The sequence below is a fragment of the Camelus dromedarius genome, chromosome 16 (assembly GCF_036321535.1).
Source record: "Camelus dromedarius isolate mCamDro1 chromosome 16, mCamDro1.pat, whole genome shotgun sequence".
In the NCBI taxonomy this organism is placed as follows: domain Eukaryota; kingdom Metazoa; phylum Chordata; class Mammalia; order Artiodactyla; family Camelidae; genus Camelus; species Camelus dromedarius.
Window position 1 is genome coordinate 11,088,580 of NC_087451.1, and position 22,657 is coordinate 11,111,236.

General features: G+C 37.4%; 1 protein-coding gene across 1 annotated transcript in view; it reads right to left on the reverse strand.

Moving 5' to 3' along the window:
* Positions 1-21,481, reverse strand: part of RNF43 (ring finger protein 43) — a 58,990-nt gene extending 37,509 nt beyond the window's left edge. Inside the window, exon 1 of the mRNA XM_010990402.3 lies at positions 19,435-21,481. Coding sequence (XP_010988704.2) covers positions 19,435-19,686 — 252 coding nt within the window. The 5' untranslated portion in view covers positions 19,687-21,481. The remainder of the gene's footprint in view (positions 1-19,434) is intronic.
* Between the last annotated feature and the right edge of the window lie 1,176 nt (positions 21,482-22,657).

The following is a 22,657-nucleotide window of genomic DNA, read 5'->3' on the forward strand; positions in this document are numbered from 1 at the left end:
GGCACAGTACCTGGCATAGGAGGGACGCCGTGAAGTCCCAACTGGTCATCAAAATCCCAGCTGAATGAGACCAATGTAACATGGAGGACACAAAAATGATAAATTTTCATAGTGAGAAGAGACATTTGATCTGATAGTGGGCACAGATTTTTTCAGGGACCCAGAATGAAAATGAGAGAAAGGGAACAGAAGGACCATTATGTAGGTTAATATTCTTAAGGACAGAGACAGCCAGCACAACTGAGGGGAGAAGGGCGAGCAGAACTTAACAGGAAAGAGAAGAAACTCAGCTCCCACGTGCTGAATTTGAGACAAGGCTGACAGGCAGAAAGACATCATTCTGTGAAGAGATCAGACTTGACTGTTTTCTACTAAGTGATATTAACTAAAATTATAAATGGAAGAGGGGGCTTCAGGGAAAAGAAGACAGAGGGGGATTCTGTCCTAAGCTTACCCATTTTGCATGTGACCATCCTCTCAAATAGGCAAAATTTCAAAAGCCAGATAATTCATTTGGCTTCAGTGTCTCCAAAGGCAGCTATTTTCAGAGACTGACCCAAGGTTTGCTTAGAGGAACTAGCTTCCCCTAAAGGATTGAGAGTTCTTAAAGTATTTAGAATATATATATATATATATATATTTCTATATTCCATATATATGCTCTATGTAATATGAATAATATATAGTCTATATATAAGCATATGGAACATATATACATTCATCCTAATCTAAACACTCATTTTCAATCCTTCATGTGTATACCATACAAACACATACATTGCCATAGTAGTTTCAGGGTGGTTGCTTTTGCATAAAGCTAAACATGATGTTAATTTCAAATAATTTTCTGTAGTGGTTGACAGGATATATATACTATCCTCATTTTCAATTTTCTATACAATATGTTGAGTTCCTTTGGTTCTGATGGAAATTTTCATTTTTTTCCTATTTTACATATTTTTGGTGACATCTAAACATAGAAATAAAAAAAATCTATGTGTGTAGAGATGCTGAAATTTGGGTGGGGATTTTATAAACTCAAATGAAAAACTAGAGAGGAAAAATAAATGTGTCTATATAAACTTGACTGTAGACTAACCTCTTTAAATCTAAAACAAATAATTCATTGACTAGGGTTACGAAGAATGTGCCCTTTTTAAACAAAACAGCACAGTAACTCCACAAACTTAAAAAAAAAAACAAGCAGCATTTAAAAAAAAAAATGAGTGATAATTCTATTCAATTCTCAAATACTACTGCCAATCAGGGAATAGGAGATTTTGATTAGTATAAGTCCTTGAATGCAGAAGGCACAAAATAAAAAGTTTGTGATTTATTTAGCTTTCCAAGGATCAGAAGGAAGTCCTTTTAAATTCAACCTGTACTATTGAAATCCTTCCTAAAATGTATTGGTGGTCTTTCCTGCCAAAATACATTATACTGAACATAATTTAGACTTTATTTGGTATCTTTGGTATCTCGTAACACTACAAGGATATTATTATGGTCATTTTTAGCATGAAATAATTTACGTTCTGAAGTATAGGAAACTGGGCTGAACTTAGAGTATCTGTAGGAAGTACTTGTATTCTTTCTAGAGATTTAAGTATTTGTTCTTTAGATCCTTTATATCTGCTTTCTTCCTTCTAACTTATCTCTATGTCATAAGCACAGTACAGAAAAAAAAATCCTAGTTAATTTGATGTTTATTCTATTTAAATGAAAATTTTCCTGTAAAACTCTGATTACAAGGTAGGGAACAGAGTTAGAAATAAAAACTCAAATGATCAGATATTAAACTAACTTTGCCACAAAGATTGCCAACCTTGAGCAACAGGTACCCAAAGACAGAAACCTCAACTGTGTATTTGTTTGCCCTCCCACAATTGTTTATTTTAAACACATTTTCAGTCATTCCACCCATGAAAAACGGAGGCGAGCAGTTGTTCATTCTCAACACCATATTGCTTAGGATCTCAAGACTTTGTCCAACAGCCTCAATAAATGTATAAAGATATCAAGAGGTAAAGGTCAAAGAAGGAACCAAGAACATCAAAAAAGACCGCTGGAAGTGACCCAAAACATCACATGCTGGGCTTTCCTTTTTAATGATAATAACAGTGATACTGAGTGTTTATCATGCCTTTATTTCAAAGAGCTTCAAATGCTTCGCAGACTTCTCTCACTAATCTTCATTAGGCCTTGAGAAGAAAACAGCTTCTCCCCCAAGAAGTGCCTTCAGAGAGGAAGGACGCTTCCCAAAACCAATAGAAGGGAAAACACTTGCCTCTGTTCATCTTTCCCCAGACGCACGTCTCCTGACTCCCACTATGTCACACTGTGATTGAAATGGATTATAATACCATGCAAGTGTTGAAAGGATAATAATGGTGATTGAGTTTGTTTCTAAAAGAGTTATAAGCTATGTGCATTTAATCATAACAGGGAACAAGTAAGTAGAAAAGATGAGAAAACCCATAATTACCTTTATCCCATTATTTACGTATTTGGAGTGGGGAGGAGACTTCAAATTGGTAGAGTTACAGAATGGAATACAGATTTTCCCATACTGCATGATATTAGTCTCTGAGATGGCTCAAAAGATGATCTTTACCTGAAAAAGATTTTCAGGCCACCAATAGTTGATAAGGTACTATGACTGAAACTGCTTATTCTCATTTTGATCTAATACTTCTCAGATGGGGAACCGGGAGTCTCAGGGACTTGTGAGATCATTTCCAAGCAGGTTACAGAATCTTATCTGCTGAGCTTCAAAGAACGACGTGCTGGGACCAGCACAGTACATACGAGTATAATGATCCGGGTGAGTTACCCCTTTACAATTCTGAACTCCTTCCCTGCTAGCCCTTGGAAAAGGGCTGCAAAGCTGGACAGAAGCTGAAGCTTCAGCATTCTGAGCAACTGTTTCAGGGTAGCAGCAGTTAAGATACTCCAAAAATGAAAAATGTAAAAGTGATATGTAATGTGGTTCTAGGATCCCTCTGAGAAGTGAAAATTCAGAAAGCACCTGCTTTGTGTTGTACCAGTGCCTACCTCACTGATCAGGGAGAGAAGCTAATGGGCTCACCAACGCAGAACAGCCACATGTACCAAGGTCCAGGGAGGGCAAGTGATTCACCACGGCACAAGCAAGGCACTTACAGAACTTAAAACCTCTGCACTCTTAGTCGTTCTCTCAGCCACCAAGGCTACCTGTTACTACATTATGGTTAATTTAATCAGCTCTTTGGCCCACAAAATTTTTAATCTAAAGCTTTGCCTTCTTAGCTACATAAAAAATACAAATAGTCTTGCTTAGTTATTTTTGGATAATGCCAACTTATCAATTCAAAAGCTTAACTGAGCCTAAATCAATAACCCTCAGATTTAATAATATTTCTGACAGTAATTAGGTGACTAAGAAAGAGTTCAATTACTATTAATAATAATAATACCTTACATTTGCAATTTTCAAAGACAATTCTCAAACATTATTTCATTTCAGGAAGGCAGACTATTACTATTATCTCCATTTTACTCATGAGGACACAGGCTCAAGGAGGTTGAGCAATTTTCTTTGAGGTCATAAAGCTAAGAAGGATCAGAACTGAGATTAAAACACAAGTCTACTTAGAACTCTTTCCACTGTAGGATGTTGCCACTCATTTTAGAACACACTTTATTGCCTTATTATCGTATCGTTATATGTGGATACTGTGCAAAGAGCACTATTTGGTGGGCATATTATCTTCAATTATCTGAATGGTGGCAGAAATTATGTTCTTAGACTGGAAGGCTTCCAGATAGACATAAAGTTGGAAGATAATGAAATAACTCTACCTTAAGGGAATCCAAGAAACTGCTCTGATAATTCAAAAGGAGAAAAGTCCTCCTCAAGGAGGTTAAATTGCCTTCAAAACAACTGCCTAATCAGAGAGCATTCAACAGGTGGCCCATCAGGTAACTTACACTTTAGGGAAAAAGAAAAAGCTGCAAGGACAGACGGTAACTTCTCACTCCCGGAAATGCTGCATGCTGTTCCGATGTCAGAGAGATGTTCCTGATCTCCTCTGGGTCGATCATACTCTCCTTCATACTTACTAGATGCATAATTGCACAAGATAATTTCCAAATAGTAAATTACCAAATGATTCATCACCATTAACAGAGGCTCACAAAAATCTTGAAAACCAAGTGGACCAGAGAGTTCCATCTCCTCCATTCGATAAACAGTGAAACAGTCATTGAATATGATGCAAAAGGCTACCTTGGAAGTCAGTGGGGGAAACTACTGGTCCAGAAATTGGGTCATCCAAGTTCTGGGGTATATGCGCCCACTGAGTGGTTGCCACCTACTAGAGTTTCTGGGTAGAAATTGGCAACAGGAGAAAATCAGATCGTCTGGCGGCCCTTACAAGGCAGGTGCAGTCATAAAGAACTTGACTTTTGATTCCATTGTCTCTGGCAGGACAGGTGGTTTGGTAAAAGTATGGAATCCTGCCAGACAGGCTCTAGTTCAAACCTCCCTTTAGAAAACAAAACAATAAAAATGGAAACAAAACGCCAAATCCTGTTCCATACCTTGAAGATTGATATTGCTTGAAAAACTAGGGCGTTTTATATAACAGCATGGATTTGGTTCAAGCACACATCAACTCAGGAGAAATGAGATTACAAAAACGAAAGGTGAGTTGCAGGTTGGGTTCTTCCTTTATAGTTGAACTCCCTATTCCCCTATATAAACTGAAGGGCACTCTTACATTTCAGTGAATTTTACTCATATATTCTTAGTGTTAAAAAAAATTATAATCTAACATTTGCACAGGAGTAACACAGGCAAGTTAGTACCACTGAGTGGGATGAAAACCTCTGGCTAATCCTGCCCACCCTACGCATCCTGACTTACTTTCCTGGTACAAAATTGTGCATTTAAAGTTTTATGGGAATGGTCAGTTGATGAGTCCATCAAAGAGACTGTCTGGTAGTTCAGAACAGAGTAAAATACAAAGGGTTGTTTCTGGTGGCAAAGATAGATAAGTGACATTTTTACCAGGTTTGGCTTCAGGGCAAGTCTTTGTGATTGATGATGGAGGCTCCCAACCACAAGGACGCCACAAGAAGGCTCCGAGGAAGAGTGCGCAAAGTATCCTTGTGGGGGCACTGTAGCTGCCACTCTTGAAATTGTGCGCATTTTTGGTGTTCCTGGAATTCTATTTCCAACCACTACTTTGTGGTTGCAATGAAGGGATAGAAAGAGATTGGAAGTCTTCTAGAGCAAATACGCTTTTCTGTTCATAACCACAGAGCCAAGATTAAAATAACAAGGATGTACTTTGCCCAGGGCATAATTCTGCCTAAATCTGCCCTATCCATCACTTTATTTTTCCTAATTCTTGTTTTTGTTGTTGTTAATCTGCTCTAGGAAGGAAAGTTAGATAATCTATAAACGGTTCCAGAAAACCTTGAAAAAATTCATGGATTCAGAGAAGGATACTTAAGAAGGAGCCATAATCAGAACAATGCCCTATAAACGTCCCAAAGTGCAAGAACCAAAATATCAAGTGAATCGTTGTTCCTACCCAGAAAATAATTCCTTAAAGTTACAGTCTTAATTCTCCCTAAATGATAAGTTCTCCCTATTCAGGCCCCAGAGATGAAGCTGTGAAGCTGGTACTTAACATGGTCGTGCCTCCTTATGCCTGACTCAACCAAACACTTTAAATCCAAAAGTAAGTTCCTCCTTCATCTACCTGCCAAGACCTGAGTTCAGGCCCTCAGGGTGCTGAGGTTTTCCTTTGTGGGAGAAAAGTGACATCACCCACACCTCGGAGATGGTAGGGAATGCAGGGAATGTGGCTCCCAACATCAGTGAGCTCATCCACTGCCCTGGGAGAAGCCTCAGATTCCCAAGAGTTGAAGTATTGATGGTTAAAAAAGAGGGGTTTTGTTTGTTTCAAGTTTATCAAAAGATTGTGATGCTCCCTAACACCAGGTTTTAACAGGGCAGGTGGAGGAGTAAGGGTACCTCTCCCCTTGGTAAGAACCTCAAGAATCAAACAGACAGGAGTGAAATCCAGACAGAGCTACTGCACTCATTTGTGTCTTACTGGGGCACATCCAACCAAAGAAAAACAGAGATTTAGTTATATTAGGCTCTCTCCCAGCTCTGAAATGAGTATATCCTTTAGGGGACTTGCTAATGTTGCAAGTCTGCATTCAAAATAAATTCTAGGCACTCACATAATCCCCCAGTCTCCTCCAAACTTTCTTTGATGTCCAACAACTAAGGACAAGGATCTTTGATTATAAAACAATTTCTTTGGTTGGAAGAAAATTCTTTGCAGGGCGTGAACAGCAGGAGAAAGAAAAGATTTTTCTGAAGTGCAAACTAGTTGGAAACCCCCTGGGGAAAGAATCTGATTCCCAGTCTTTGAGAGGAACGGGCCTGCCTGTACAAGCACCTCTAAGAAGGCGCTTTTGTGTCTACTGTATGGCCCTCAGCAACAGCGCGGCAGCCCTTCTCTTTTTTTTTTTGCCCGCGGAGGTTTTCCAACTCTGGGGACACACAATGCAGAAAGTCACGGTTTAATAACAAGGCACAGTTACTAATCAGATGGCCCCATTTCCACTCCTCCCAGATGCCTCCAGAAGCTTCCATACATACTAGAGGTTTAACCCTCAGCCCCAATCTTATTTCCCATATAATTATTCAGCTTATCTCTAATAATTCAACTTTGCAAATTATTTTAGGATGAGATTCAGCATCCTCCTTTGACTACTAATGGATCTACGCCACCTCTGGCTTTTTCAAGCCTTTCCACAGGTTCAGATTCACTTAGATGCAGCTTCGTGATTGAAGTCAGTCCCAGTTTGGTCACTCGGACAGCCTGGATGAAGGATATAGAATAAAGGTCCTCAATCCACTACAGACATTTTAAAATATAAAACTCCAGAGGAAACTCCTCTGTGTGTCTGTGTGTTAATATGTAAAGATAGTATAGGACCAGAGGACGAGGCGTGTAACTGAGTCTGGTACTTCGTTTTGCTACTCACTTGTTATGTGACTTGAAGGAATCTGGTCAGGTTTTTTGGTACCACTTACCAAATAAATTTCATCTCAGGGAAAATAAATAAATAATCAAGTTACATGTCCCTGTAGCATAATGAGTCTGTTTCTGAAATAAGCATAAATTCTAAATGTCTAGAGCTGGAAAAGAACTTAAAGATGACTTAGTTACCCCACCAACCCTACCTCCACAGATGAAAGTTTAAGTGACTTGCTTTTACCTTTTAAATGGTCCTAAGGCACCCATGGGCTTTTCATATACCCACAGGAAGACAACTAAATTTCAAATAATCTCTAATGATGATAAAAATATATAAGTTTTTTTGTATGTATACCATACATACAAAACATGATGTATACCATACAGTTTACTAACTTCACAGCAGATAACAACCTAATGTTTTTGTCATAGCAGACACATACATTCTTCTTGAGTTGGTCTTTATATCCCTTATATTATACTAAAACCAACCCATTTTAGAAAATGGGAATAAGAGATAATAATGACTAACATCAATGATAATAATAATAATAATAAAAACCCTGGTATTGAAACACATTTTCTGAATAGAGATGATATTCAAATACTTTTTACCTTCTACATGGTCTTAGTATTTTTTTCTTCCTTCATGCAGTTTGTGAAGAATTAAAACCAAACCAGTAGGATTATCAATTCAAATCAAACTCTCACACATGAAAAAACGCTCAGTATTGCTAATTATCAGAGAAATGCAAATCAAAACTACAATGAGGTATCACCTTACACCAGTCAGAATGGCCATCATTAAAAAGTCCACAAACGATAAATGGCTGGAGAGGGTGTGGAGAAAAGGGATCCATCCTATGCTGTTGGTGGAATGTAGTTTGGTGCAGCCACTATGGAAAACAGTATGGAAATTCCTTAAAAAAACTGAAAATAGACTTACCCTATGATCTAGCAATCCCACTCCTGGGCATTTATCTGGAGGGGACTCTAATTCAAAAAGATACATGCACTCCAATGTTCATAGCAGCACTATTTATAATAGTCATGGAGGCAACCTAAACGTCCAGTGACAGATGAACAGATAAAGAAGTTGTGGTATACACACACACACACACACACACACACACACACACACACACTGGACTACTACTCAGCCATAAAAAAGAATAAAATAATACCATTTGCAGAAACATGGGTGGACCTGGAGATCATCATGATAAGTGAAGTAAGCCAGAAAGAGAAAGAAAAATACCATATGATATCACTTATATATGGAATCGAAAAAAAAAGTTGGGGAAGGACACAAATGAACTTATTTACAAAATAGAGACAGACTTACAGACATAGAAAACAAACTTATGGTTATGAGGTGGGGAAGGATAAATTGGGAGCTCGGGATTTGTAGATACAACTACTATATATAAAATAGATAAACAATAAGGTCCTACTGTATATCACAGGGAACTATATTCAATACTTTGAATTGGTCTATGATGAAAAAGAATATGAAAAGGAATATATATATAAATATACGTATGTATAAATGAATCACTATGCTGTACACAGAAATTAACATAACACTAAATCAACTATACTTCAATTAAAAAAAAAGAAACAGAACTCCCAATGTGTTAAATTTTGCTTAAAGCTAAATTTTCTGTTTTAAGTTTACTACAATTTACAGGAACTTGTACATTTTAGAAAGTCAGCTTTGTAATTTGAAAAGAAAGCCATGATGTTCAGTTATTTGGACTTCTAAAGAAAACGCTACTGGGGGGGGCAGGGGGAGGGGCATGCCACCTAATGATCAAGCCCTACAATTAGCTTCTCATTAGAGCAGTGATGGTGATGCGCACTGTCTAGAACCCAATGTTGTGGGCAGAGAGAATGAGTTTGTGGGTAGGAGAGACTAAAAGAAAGAAAGAAAGAAAGAAAACACTAGTGATGAGTATTATACATACAGGAATATTTATACAGGCAATATTATAACCTGTACTTAACTGATAAAAGTGCAAATTAGAAGGCATGACTGTTTGGGCTGTAGTTGTCCTCTAGTTCTAACCTACTTGAAGTTGCTTGGGTTAAAATTTTATGTTTTTTGTTTGTTTTTTCTTCAATCATAGAGGACCCTGAGACAAAATTACCACAGTCATCTGAATGACTCCTGAGAAAATGAAAATTGGCACTCCAATGCATTTGTGCCTGCACCTCCTGTTTGGCATTCATCACACACTGCTTTCCGCTGTTTGAGCTGCATCTCCTCAGTTGAACTGAGCTGGGGTGCTGTTCTTTGTATTCCCACGGGACCTGCCACAGTGTTCCTTCCGTACACCGTGGGAGACCCACATTATAAGGCATGGAGAGAATCCAGGGCAGCCCTCAATCTTGCTAAGGTTCCTGGCCCAGACTTCATAAAGGGCCTCCACTGCTTTGAGAAGACGATCCAGAACAACAGGCCACCTGGTGCAGTGATTCTATGGCAGAATAAACGATGTATGTACCACGCAGAGTAGTGCTAAGTTGCAGCAAGGTATTTTTTTGTTTGTTCACTTATTTTAAAGTATGCCTTCCAGATGACTAGGAATCAAAAGAAGAAACAGACCCTATGGCACTCTATAATATCTTCTTAATAGAATGTTCAGGGGAAAATCTCTGCCAACATCTGCTTTTTAATCTTCGTCCAATGACTCCCAAAAGTTTAAAATAAATAAAGTTTGCTAAAAATGCTGGTCAATAAGATATGGTGGTAAATTGGTAGTTCTGGCAAACCACTAATCTCTCTGGGTCTATTTCTTCATCTGTAAAATGAAATGATTGGATTAGGTGTTTTTTTCTAGCTTGAAATTTGATGATTATACTTTACAAATGAAATAGGGTGCTTCCCTGCCCTCACACCCAAAATTGTATTTTACCCCAGGTATGGAAAACTGAATAGGAATTAATTTTAATAAAAGGCCAATAAAGTCCTTCACAAAATTAAAAAGACCTTGGCCACAAGAATTTTAAAGTCAGATAACCAATATGATTCTAAGGAGAAGATATAAAAATGAAAGCACATGAGATCTGCATCATATAAAAGATTTCCGCTTAAGAGTGGATAATTCATAAGACTGTAGGAAATAGTTTAAGGGAAAAAAGAATGGAAATCTATAATCATTTTTTAGGCATAAAACATAAGGCCTTCAGCTTCATCCAAATTATTCTACAGAAATAACAATAGCAACAGTGTTTCTCACTTATTTTATATATATATATATATATATATATATATATATATATGCTCAATAGTACCCTTTTGATATGTTAGCATGCACAAAATTGATAGGTACATGATAGCTGAATATGCCATTGAAAATTACTGTAGTCTATGGTTGATTTCCATCATAATGGAAGTAATCTCAAGTTCGAAAAAAATAAACAGGGGTCTTGAAGATAGATATGTTGCCATCTTGGACAACTACCACTGCTTTAGATTCAGGGATAAGAATATCTAAATAATCTCATTTCCTATCTCCAGGAAAAATGTGAGATTCTGTGTTTACAATTAAAAAAAAACCCCAATTTAAATCATTTTGATTATTTTGGTGTTTCTGAATTTGCAAATTAAACATAAACTCTAATATATTAAAAAGTATCAAATAAGATGTATCCATGAACTGTAATGTTTAGAACCCAGATAAAAATAAGAAGTAGCTTGTCTGTTACCTAAAAACAGACAAGCCAGCAACAGTAAGCCTTTTTTTAAGAGACTTAAAGTTTTCCATTATAGCAAATAGAAACTGAAGGACCCAAGGACTCCTACCTCAGGAAAAGCAATGGAGCCCAGAGGATAGGAGCCAGATAGAAAGTAACCGAAGTTAATTTGCTTTACAGCCCCCGTTCTCTGCATTTAGTAGTAACCAAACAGACACACAGCCACAACTGTTCTACTCATATCAAAACAAAGTAGTAAAACATCCTTTATTCTTATGGGCCTTTCAGTGAAACAACCACGATGAAGGGTTATAAGCATTTCTTGAATTAATGCAGTTGCACTTAATATTTGGAGAGCACAATTTCTTTACGACACATACACAGATCTTCGTCAGATACTAATTTTTATACCTAAGGTCAACTTAGGCCAGGCCAACCTTCTTATAATTGCATCATAATATTGTCTGTTTGACTACTAGTAATGTATACAAATACTTTTTAAATTAAGTAAACAGAGGGTAAGTTACTTTTGAGAAATTGGTTTCATTTCTTGAAATAATTGGGATTATTCTAGGATAACAGCTTTTAATCTGGACTCCTTAAATTCCTACATGTGTCTCAGAAACTCTTTAACTCACTGCGATTTTTTTTTTTTTGCAGAATTGTATGTTAAGAATATATGGTCAATAACTTTCATCACATTCTCAAAGGGGCCTGTGACACCAAACAAAGAAAAAAAAAAAAAGAAAGGAAGGAAGGAAAAAAGGTTAAAACCCACCGTGTTAGGGTATCTCAAAACCAGGATTGGGAATCACAAACTTAAGGGCTAAAAAGGTGAGGTCCTCTGGTAATATCTTATAATTACAGGTTTAAAATCAGTACCCTAATAAATTTGTCTTGGAAAATCAGAATTTCCTAAAAAGCAGGGGTTGGGCTAGTTATTAAACTAAATAAATACTATGTAAAGGAGTACCTCAAGCATACTGATTATAGTCATGTTTACAATTTGAAAATGACAATTAAGGAGACACTATGCTGCTAGTAAGTCAGAGAAATAAAGGACCACAGCATGCCATAGCAAACCCAAAGCACTCAAAACTGACTTCAGAGTCTACTTGCAAATGTGATGAGATAAATGTTTTATCCTAGAGTGAGCTCCAACCTGTCAGTTACTCAGCACCACCATAATGTTCCTCATACTCATTCCATAAATATTTATTGAGTACTTACTATGTGCAAGTCACTACTAACTATACTAAGGCCCTATTCCCCAAAATAAAGAAACAAAAACCCCTCCTTTCTCAGAGCTCACATCCTGCTGAGGGGAGACAGACCGTTACAGAAGTACGTCGCATGGCAATAAGTTTATTAAAAAAAAAAAAAAATCACACAGAGAAAAAAATGTGACAATGAGTGTGTATATGTCCATGAATAACTGAAAAATTGTGCTGAACACTGGAATTTGACACAACACTGTAAAATGATTATAAATCAATAAAAAATGTTAAAAAAAAAAATCAGGGAAGGAGAATATGAGCCCGGGGGGCACAGGAAGAGTCCTTCAGAATAGATGGTCTGGGAGGGCCTCTTTGAGAAGGTGTACGTGACACCTGGGTCTGACATTTGAGAGACTAAGAGAAGAAGATACCTGGTGTGTAAGCGGGACTAGTAAGAGGGAAGGCCCTGAGGTGGGGGTAGGCCTGGCTTAACTGAGGGACAAGGAGGTCAGAGTGACTAGAGCAGAGGGGAGGCGGTGAGAGGTGCGACTGCCAGGCCAGATGCTGCAGGGCCTCACAGGTCATTGTAAAGACTCTGGCTTGGAATCTAATTTAAACAGTTCTCAAGAGAACAATGAACGCAGGTCAGAGTGTTAGCTTATGGGGCTTTCTGAGACATAAAGTCGGCAAACCTCTTCACCAATAGTTTTTGATTGAATTATCACACTGAGCGACATAGGTCCAAAAAGAGGACACCTGAGCCATTGAAAACATTTTAGCTTTTTAGGATTTCCCTGAGAAATCCACATCCTTGGGTAACTTAAAAGTTGGGTTACTTATCTTATCTCCTGCAAAGCAAGTTGGGCCCATCTCTGTGCAACTTTGTTCTAAGATAATTAACTTGCTTCCTCTCCCATTAAGTTTCCTTTTCTACAAAATGGACTAAGTATCACCTGTTCTTATTTAGCTTGCAAGTATTTGTGAATCATTTTAAGCTTCTTGGAAGAAAATTACTACATAAATTCAGTGCAACGTCGTCATCACACACTTCTCTGACAGTAAGTACCCTGCTACCAATTCTGGTTCCTGACAGAACATTTATAACAGTACATTGCTCATTTATAACATCTTTTTTCCTCTACTATATTTAGTAATTTGAACGGAGTAAGGGAGGAGGGGAGTACAAAAAAGTTCCAATAAACACTTTCCAGTGAATAAAATGCAAATGTTTTTTATTCAAAACAAAAACAAACAAAATCATGAGCCCCAGAGACATGTTTTAAACTTTATAAAAAGTTAACTATGGCTAATTTTTAGATAAAGAAAATTACAACACACCCACACAGTTTACTACAAAAACCAAGGAAATGCCTACCCCTCGAATCAGCTAAAAAGGACACTAAATAGCCCAACAGGGGCGATAACCAAGGGCACAGCTCATTCATTACCTCCTATTAACTACAGGGACTTATGAATCTGAACTTACAACATTTTTGCTGGATTTCCACATGAAGTATGGAACTATTATGTATACAAATCTGACTGATGGGTGCTTTTATATAAAAGAGATATCTTCTTAACTTCAAAAGTTATTATTAAAAAATAGTCTGCAGCTTCCTTCTCTCTTCTGGATGCCATTCTCCTAACAACAAAGCCAAGTCAAGAAGGGATCTGCGGAGGCAAGCACCTAAGACTGCTTGTGTGCACAGGGGATTTACATCTGATGTGTGCTGCTGACCGTATTCCAAAGCCAATTATAAGTTAACTGAATATTCTGCACCCCCATTAACATAAATAACTGAGAGTTGACTGTACCTTGAATATTTATACCTCTTTCAAAGGCTGGTCTCAAAGCAAAATCACAAAATCTTTGAAATCTGTTTCCAAGGAACTCTAACTTGAGCAATGACAGTTAGATGCAAGCTGTTTCAAAGTTTATTATTTCAGTTTCCTCTATTAGATAACTTACCAGACTGTTGCCAAATGAAGAGAAAGGTAATGAAAGTTGTTACACTAAAAGGGAGATACTGAGTAAATGAACCTTCTGATTGACAAATATCTTTGTAAATGAAACACAAATAAGAGAAATAGAAGAAATACAGAGATTATCAGAAGTTAGCAGGTTATTGTACACTTTGGATCAATTTCAGAGAACAGGTCTTATTTTACTCCCTCTCTATTCTGGAAATAAGTTCATTGCTTATACAAAGCCTACATCAATGTTTTGTTCATCTGTGGCATTCTTAGATGTACAGACTTTCAGAGCTGGAAAAGCATGAACTCTAGGGTTCAAGTTCCAGCCATGTCACATATTAACTACATGATCTTGGCAAGTAGCTTTGAGCCTCACTTTGAGCCTCAGTTTGCTCACCTATCAAATGTGAAAATAAAAGCACTGTATTTCTACTGTATATTTATATGTGGAATCTAAAAAATACAACAAACTAGTGAATATAACAAAACAGAAGCAGACTCACAGAAACAGAATAAACTAGTGGATACCAGTGGGGAGAGGGAAGAGGGAGGGGCAAGATGGAGGTGGAGGGTTAAGAGGTACAAACTATCAGGTATAAAATAAGCTACAAGGATGTATTGAACAATGTGGGAAATATAGCCAATATTTTATAATAACTATAAATGGGGTATAACCTTTAAAAATTGTGAATCACTATATTGTACACCTTTAACTTATATAGTATTGTACATCAGCTATACTTAAATTAAAAAAAATTTTTTTAATCTACCCTAATCTTAAAAAAAAAGTTCTGTATTTCTCTCAGGAAGGTACTATGAGGGCTCGATGAGCTAACACATGTGAAGTGCATAGCACAAGTTCAATTTCATAGACAGGGAATCTAAAGCCCAGAAAAGTAAAACATTATTTTATCCCAAATCACCCAACTACTTAGTGGCAGAATCAGAGCTAAAAGTCAACTCCCTTAGTCACAGTTCAGTCACTTTGTCAACTCTAGTTTGCTATATAGCACCGTCTCTCTGGCTCTAGCCAAAACTTTAAAGTTTTCTCTTCCTCCCCAAACAATTCACTTCAGGCCCTGACTACAAACAAAGTAAAAATGCAAAGATGGGATAACTACGTGTTGACTAATGGGTAAATGAAGGGGCAAGCAGAGACATCGTGCAAAGGGGAATCTGTCCAGGAGGTGTTCACTGCTACTGGCCAAACGCTAAACCACCACGGCTCCCATTGTAGGTCTGAAGCCTCAGGGCAGTACATTCTAATCTTGATCATAACTTTAACCTGGAGTCTCAGAAAATCCAGGACAACCAGCTGAGCAGGAAGAGTATGACTTAAAAGAATCAGTGACCTCTGCTGTGCCCCACTAGGATCCTCTTTGCTTTGAGAAGAAAGATTAATTTTGTGTTGTCCCTCTCAATAACGTTTATTAATAAGGAACAAGAATTGAGAAAGAAAATAGGACTGCAATCACTTTTAGAAGCGGTAGCAACAATATTAATTAGAAAGAAAGTAAACAAACGTTGATAAGAGGTAAACAAACTAGAAAAGTGGACAATGGGGCAATGCATAAGCTCCAGCACATTTTGCTTCCACAATGGTGTAAACCAGGAGAAAAAGAATATATTCAAATGAACAACCAAAACAGTAAGAATAATAGTATAACCACTATCATTTTAGTTTTCTTTATCAGTCACTGCTAAGTAGTTAGGAGATCCAGAAAGTTTCCTTGACATGGATTTTTTTTTTTTTTTGGCTTCTCACTTTCTCTATCTCTTTTTTTTCAATTGAGATATAATTGACATATAACACTGTATCGGTTTTAGGTGCACAACATGGTTTGATGTATGTATATATTGTGAAATGATCACCACAATAAGCTTAGTTAACATCCATCATTACTCACAGTTACAAAAAAAATTTTATGGACATGGATTTTTTGATGGCTAGTTAGGTATGCAATACCGAGGCAGAATAGTGGTGGAAGGTGACCCTAAATATAGAAATTAAATGGAAAACAAAGATTTAAAAAGCAGAAGGAAATCAGAGGCGAGGAAGAGACAGGATTTTGGCAAATGCAGGGGAAGCCTGAGAAGCAGACACTTGGAAGACAATGGTAAACCCGCACAGGGATTTGAAATGATATGGTCATGCAAAGAAGCAGCTTTTGGTCAAAATAAGAAGGAAAGCAATATAATTTGGTTAGGGCCACGACAGGGAGTTTTGAAATGGAAAAGAGAAGACTTGAAAAATGAAAGGAATACAGCAAAGGCAACATTTCCTCTTCTATTTTGACTTTCTTCTAGTATTTTAAAAAGAGTATTATAATTTAAGACTCTGAAAATATCTTGTAAAATGGGTATAACTGTTGGTAAAGAGGAATCTAAGCACAAAGAGTGAGGAAAAAGAATTAGGACAAGATAAACAACAAGTTTACACTGTAGAGCACAGGGAACTATGTTCAGTATCTTGTAGTAACCTATAATGAAAAAGAATATGAAAATGAATATATGTATGTGTATATATGACCGAAACATTATGCTGTATACCAGAAATTGACACACTGCAAACTGACTATACTTCAATTAAAAAAAAAAAGAATCAGGACAAAAATTCATCAAGCCTTGGCCTTGTACATACAGCTATCAGATGAAGTTGAGACAAGCAAAACTATTTTTGAGACAGTTCCATGGTCTATCTTATTGTGAGACAAATTTGGGGCACATTGCCAAAGGATGTCTCTCTTTGCCTAAGGAAAATTAAAATCGTAATACAAAGGAAAACCTAGTGAATTTAGTCCTTATGAAAATGTACATAAGTACATAAATACTGAAATAAATGAGCAAAATGTAAAGAAATGTCAGATTTTCTGAAACTCTCTGGAAATTCCAGAAACTATAACAAGGTTATTATTATTATTTTTTTAAATCGCTGTTCTCATAACTACATTTCCCAATGTACAGCATGCCCAATTTTACAAAGACCTGACTGCATCTTTGAAGATGATCAAACTTGCAGCTAGAATAATTCATAGGTAGACGGATACGTAGAATTATCCAAAATTCCTCAAAGCCAAAAGAGAAGGTTGCCTTTAGACCTGTGACACCAGGGTACAGCTATCCACCAAGAAAGCTAAGTGTAACAAAGCACGGCTCTAGGACATTTAAACAGAACTTCAGCTCAGGGGAAGGCTTGGTTAACCACAGTTGAGTAAGCCTGAGTTGCAGTGTAATCTGATAAGGAACACACAGCACTGATTCCAGAAGTGAAAGCCATGTGTCCCTAACACTCTAGACTTCTTTGAAAGAGTTAATCAAATAGTGGATAAAGAAGAACTGATGGATATCATTCAAAAGTTTTTTTTTTTAATAAAGACTCCCGTAAGAGGTTATTAAGAAATTGATTAGTAGACAATAAAATTGTGGCTTAAAATTTGATTAATAGACAATAAACCAGGATCAATAGTGAAAATCTCCAGAGATTAATACTAGGATAGTGTACAAATTTATTAATGGCCTAGAAGAAGCTTGTATGAACAGAAAAGGTGAAGAAAGCCTGAAAACTGCCAATGCTGCAAAGTCTCTTCAGGAAAGCTTGAAAGGCCTTGCTAAACAATACAGTGAAATTCCCCCTTCACAAAGTAAAGAATCAATACTTGAAGTATACTGACAGACTCAAAGTTAATAGTTAAAAAAAGAAGAAGAATTAAGCAACACTTACCAGAGTGAGAAAAAGGGCAAAATGAGAGAAGATGTGATGAAGACTGACAAGGTAATGAACGGCAAAGAGAAAGCCAGCTAGTACCTCTTATGTATCTTTTCCTTTATGTAGAGCTTTATGATACTAGACAACAACAAATTTAAAATAAAAAAGGATGCGATTTTATGTGGCATATAATTAACCCATTAGACATGCTGCCACAGGACATTAATAAGACACAAAGCTTAGTGTGACTCCCAAAGACCTCAGAGATACTGAAATATGGTTCTATAGTAAAATTACTTAGGGCAAAAAATCGAAACGGAGCATATATACCTCATACTTCAGGGTATTAACTAGGTAAGGTGAGGAAGGAAGTTTTCCTTCCCATCGTTGTATAGAAAATGATCTATGGTTTCAACTTTTAAATATACCTAATTCTATCCTAAAGTTCAAATTAAGTGAACTTTTTTATCCAAAAATTCTTATGCTATTTTTTTCTAGATACATTCTTTTCACCTGTTTATTTTCTAAATACCAAAGCTTTCCTTTTCACCCAATTCTTCTTCCACTTCACTCATCCCAGCTTCAAAATATTGCCTAAGAAGTGAGCACGAAGACCCACTCACCAAGTCAAAATCGTAAAAATTCACATTTGGAAAAGAGAGTTCTATAATTTGTTAAATTTTCTTATCTTTTTCTTCTGAGTGGACAAAAGTTCAAATTGACAACCATATTCTGGCTCTCCTCACGTCACAAAATAAAAATCTGGGCTTGGATGCTGAGATGAATTACATTTAACATTTTAACCTGTGTCCAAGAGCTACGGCAAGAAGTGGCCTTTTATAAAATGAATTTTAATCAATAAGCAACATAATTTTATGGAATAAAACACAAGAATGTCACATTAGAAAGGCAGAGAGCCCTCTAGGGTCTGCCTGCACCATGGGGAATGAGCAGCTGATCTGTGAAATGCTATGGCCTCAGTCAGTTCATAAAAATTCAGCACATAAAGAGTAGGCTATGAATGAGTTGTAGGCAAAATTCACAATCGGAAAGCCTAAGTAACTATGTCTGAAAAACTTTGCGAGTCAATAAAAAACAGACGTTAACTTTAAAATTTTTGAAAATATTAACATTATGTGTAGACAAGACCAAAGTGATCAGGAGGCAAGTTTACACCTTGTGTCCATTTTGTAATCCAGTCCTCTCCATTTTGGGTTTAGCAATAGGGTGCCACACGTGATAGAAGGCCAGCCGTAGCATTCAGGCTTGACTGAATTTTAAAAGTGACCCAGTGATCAAATATGCTTCAAGGGCATTCTAGAATTTCAGGGTGCTACTAATCATTAAAATCAACCTCTTTAGTGCTCACTGCAAATCTAAACAGGATAGAAAGTACAATCCTTGAGTCAATTAAATACAAGCCCATATATTTCATCTATAAAAAAGTAGCGTCTATAACATATCATTTGCAAAGAAAGGTCTTATTATGTAATGCAATGTAATACCAGAGTTAAAAATGAATTACATTTCTAATGTAATACCAAAAAGGCAGTGCATTACCAGAGTTAAAAATAAGCAGTTGATCTTATAAAATACAGGATTTACATGTTTCTTCTCGAGTGTAAAATAAGAATTTGCTTTAGAATGCCAAGAAGGTAGTAGGCTTAACAAGATGAAACAAATAGAAAGCTAAGCAGCTGAAGCCTTGTATGGAACTTGGTTTGGGAAACAAAAAGAAGAAAGGCGTATTTCAAACAGATGGAAAGTGAAAAATAATCAAAGTTATCCTTACCTGCATTAGTTTTCCTTCTGCTGGAGTTATTTCAGCAACACCAGCAAATACACCTTCCAAAGTGAGATTCAGTTTTCCTGTGGGGTCCATTTTCAAGGGGATCACTCTGATAATAGCTTTCTGCTCGGCTGATCTTTCAGACTCCACCGCTGCTGCCAGTACCAGTCCTGTGCGTCCAAAGCCTGCCTGCAGGGTAGCCATCAGCAGCCAGGGCCAGAGGGCAGCCAGCTGTAGCTGGTGGCCACCACTCATGCTACCAGCTGCAGCAACGCACTTCGGCCATACATACTGCTTCCGCTAGCTAATACCGAACGCAGCTTCTCAGATCCAGACAAACGGAGGAAAAGAAATTTATGCTTCGGTTTCAGAAAGCCGAGTCGTAGTTTTGGCCCTTCCTTTCTCTAAAGTATATTCCCAAGAACAGGTGGCATTCCTGGTCTGGCAGGGAAGGAGGCGTTCTCAGCCTACTTCTGTTTCAGGTATGTCATTTTCTCCCATCTTCACTATGATTAGTAAAGTTATCGCCACTTCTCTTTGGAATTTCCAACTTTGCTTGAGGTTGAATGTCACATCCTGAATTTTTATTATGTCAGATCGCTTGGTGCTGGTCTTCCATATGCATCAAGTTCTCGAGCCCCTAACCCAATGTTAATGAACAAAACAAGGCAAAGTAAACGACTAAGGCCATTCATCAAAGGTGAGAGTGAAAAACTCCAGCTCAGAAAATGAAGAGATGGCCCTTTTACGCCTCAAAATTTGTCAATGGTAAAAGACTAAAAATCACAGAATTTTTTTTTTTAATGGGGAAGGAGAGGGGAACACTGTTTCAGGCCACACCTTGAGAGATGTCCCAGAGATGCTACAACATGCATTCATAAAAGTTTCAACATTAAACTGTATTTCAGAGTAGCCAGAGTTCTAGGCCCACTGAACTTTTAACACTTTTCATGAACTTAAATATACTATGATTTTTTAATGTTTTACCTAAATTTGCCTATATTAGGTCCTAATTTATGTCTTCATGTATTCCCAGGATAAACCTGAGCATTACAACCTTTTCCAATTTTCATAATTAGAATAATATTTAGAAAAGGTTCACTTTCCAATTATTTTTCCCAATTGAAATTCATATTTCTGCCTTTATTTTCCTTTTCTCTTAGAGATTCCAGCTTTTATTCTCTTGCTTGAGAATGCCAAGCACTTTGATTTCCCATGAGATGCTTTTGGAAACTACTTTATTATCCAGATTTTATAATCTGTAATTTTCTAGGTTTATAAGTAAAACAAAGGGCTATTCCTAACAAGTTTTCAAATTCCTTGAGGAGGTGGGGAATAAAAGACAGAGGGAGTGGGGAGGTGATTAGTCTAAAGGCTCTACCGAGAATGCCCTGAAAAAGGAAAAATAAACCTGAGTAGAGGAGATCTGTGCTATTTCTAGGCACACTTGAGAATTTGGGTCTTTGTACAAACAAAATCTTATTCTAAGATTTCAAAATGTGCACCCTTCAGTAAATATAAATGCACTTCAACCACAAAGCCCACTGTGTTCAGAGGTCAAGTTAAAAAATCTTATTAAGTCTTCAGAATAAGTGCTGAAAAGCCAAGCAACTGAACATGAACCTGTTATATAGATTCTTTTCTTTTGCTGAGGCAGAGGGAGAAAAAAAAAAAGAATTTCAAAAGAAATCTGCAAACCTGTTGCGCTGTCGGGCCCACTGGAATCCACGGGGGTGAAACAAATTCAATTATGCTTTTATAGATCCTGCTCAAAAAAAGGTTTCAACTGCTTAACCAAGTACAGCTCATTCTTCCACCTTCTTACTCTGCAACCAAACCAAGTGCCCCACACTGCAGGTAGGTGCCGAGAAATTCCGCAGCCTGAAAAAATAATCCATGCAGGTCAAAGGCAGAAACTTACTCCAAGGTTAGAGCTACTGTCCCCAAGAACTCTAAAAACACTTATAGAGGATCCAAAACCATTTCTGAAATCTCCTTTCTAACAAAAGTCCTTTTTCTCCCCGAACAGCGTATAAAAATGATCAAATCCTGAAAGAGAAAAGACGCAAAGTAGCAAATACATCAGCAAACAGTTCACTACCAGGAACAGAGAAAATCCCAGAGGGAGAAGGCAATATCTCTGAATCATGGATAGACTTGGAAAGTTCGGAAGGATTCGAGTGCTTCCCTTCCAGAAAGACAATTCTGGATCAGCTCCCTAGAGGAGGAAGCCTGTGGTTTGTAATTGGTGTTCTAGCTCTGACTCCCTCCCCTGGGACAGCAATCACGCTCTCTACCTGCTGACACAAAGTGAGGGTGGAGCAGCTGGAGGCAGCCACCCCCACCCCGCCCCTCCTCCTCCCGGCTGGCTAGGGAACGGTGCGCGCACACTTAACTCCACCAGACACGTCCCTGGGCTCTCTTGTCTCAGCTCCTCTACTCCCTCTGTTGAGCCACAAGCAAACTGCAGTCAATGCAATCCTCAATACCTTTCCCTGGGTAAGCAAGCTTCCACATGCAAATCGAGGCCACTCAGACAGACATCTAAGCAGATTCTGCACTCAAGAGACATAGATGGTGGTATGAGGAAATCAAGAGAGAAAAATAAAGGAAACCCAGAAGATTAAAAAAAATGGCCCCGAGGCTTTGCAAATATAAGTTCAAAGGGATTTCTGCTCTTTCCGGGTTTTAGTGTCTGTAAAAGGCACAAAGCCAGAATAAAGGGATCCTGTGCTGTAGTTCTTACTGATTTATTGCTGTTTTATGTCTGCCACTCTGGCAAGAACTCCTGTCCATTTTACGCACAGTTTTTCTTCAGTCTTTACAAATTTAAATTCAGTAGCTCTCTTCTAAACTGTGCCTGTATGAAGCTTTTAGATTAGGTGATGTCAGAGGTCTGGAATCTGTTATTTTCTTCTCACATCCTTGGGAGGTGAAATAATACTATGGATCGGACCTGGGCTTTCAATGTAAGGCTGCAAGTAAGTCTATGTCATAAATGCAAACAAAAGGGTAAAATATATATGCTTAATAAGAAGAATGTGGGCAAAAAAAAAACTGATTTTTGGCTAATTACCACATTCATGAACTACAACCCTTCTAGTAAACTTGTCATTAGAAATAAAAGTTTCTAATGTATGTTCCTAAAATTTGAATTTTCAAATTTACCAGATTATAGTTGACTGTGGTCAAATATTTTATTTTTGACCTGCTGCCAATAATCTTT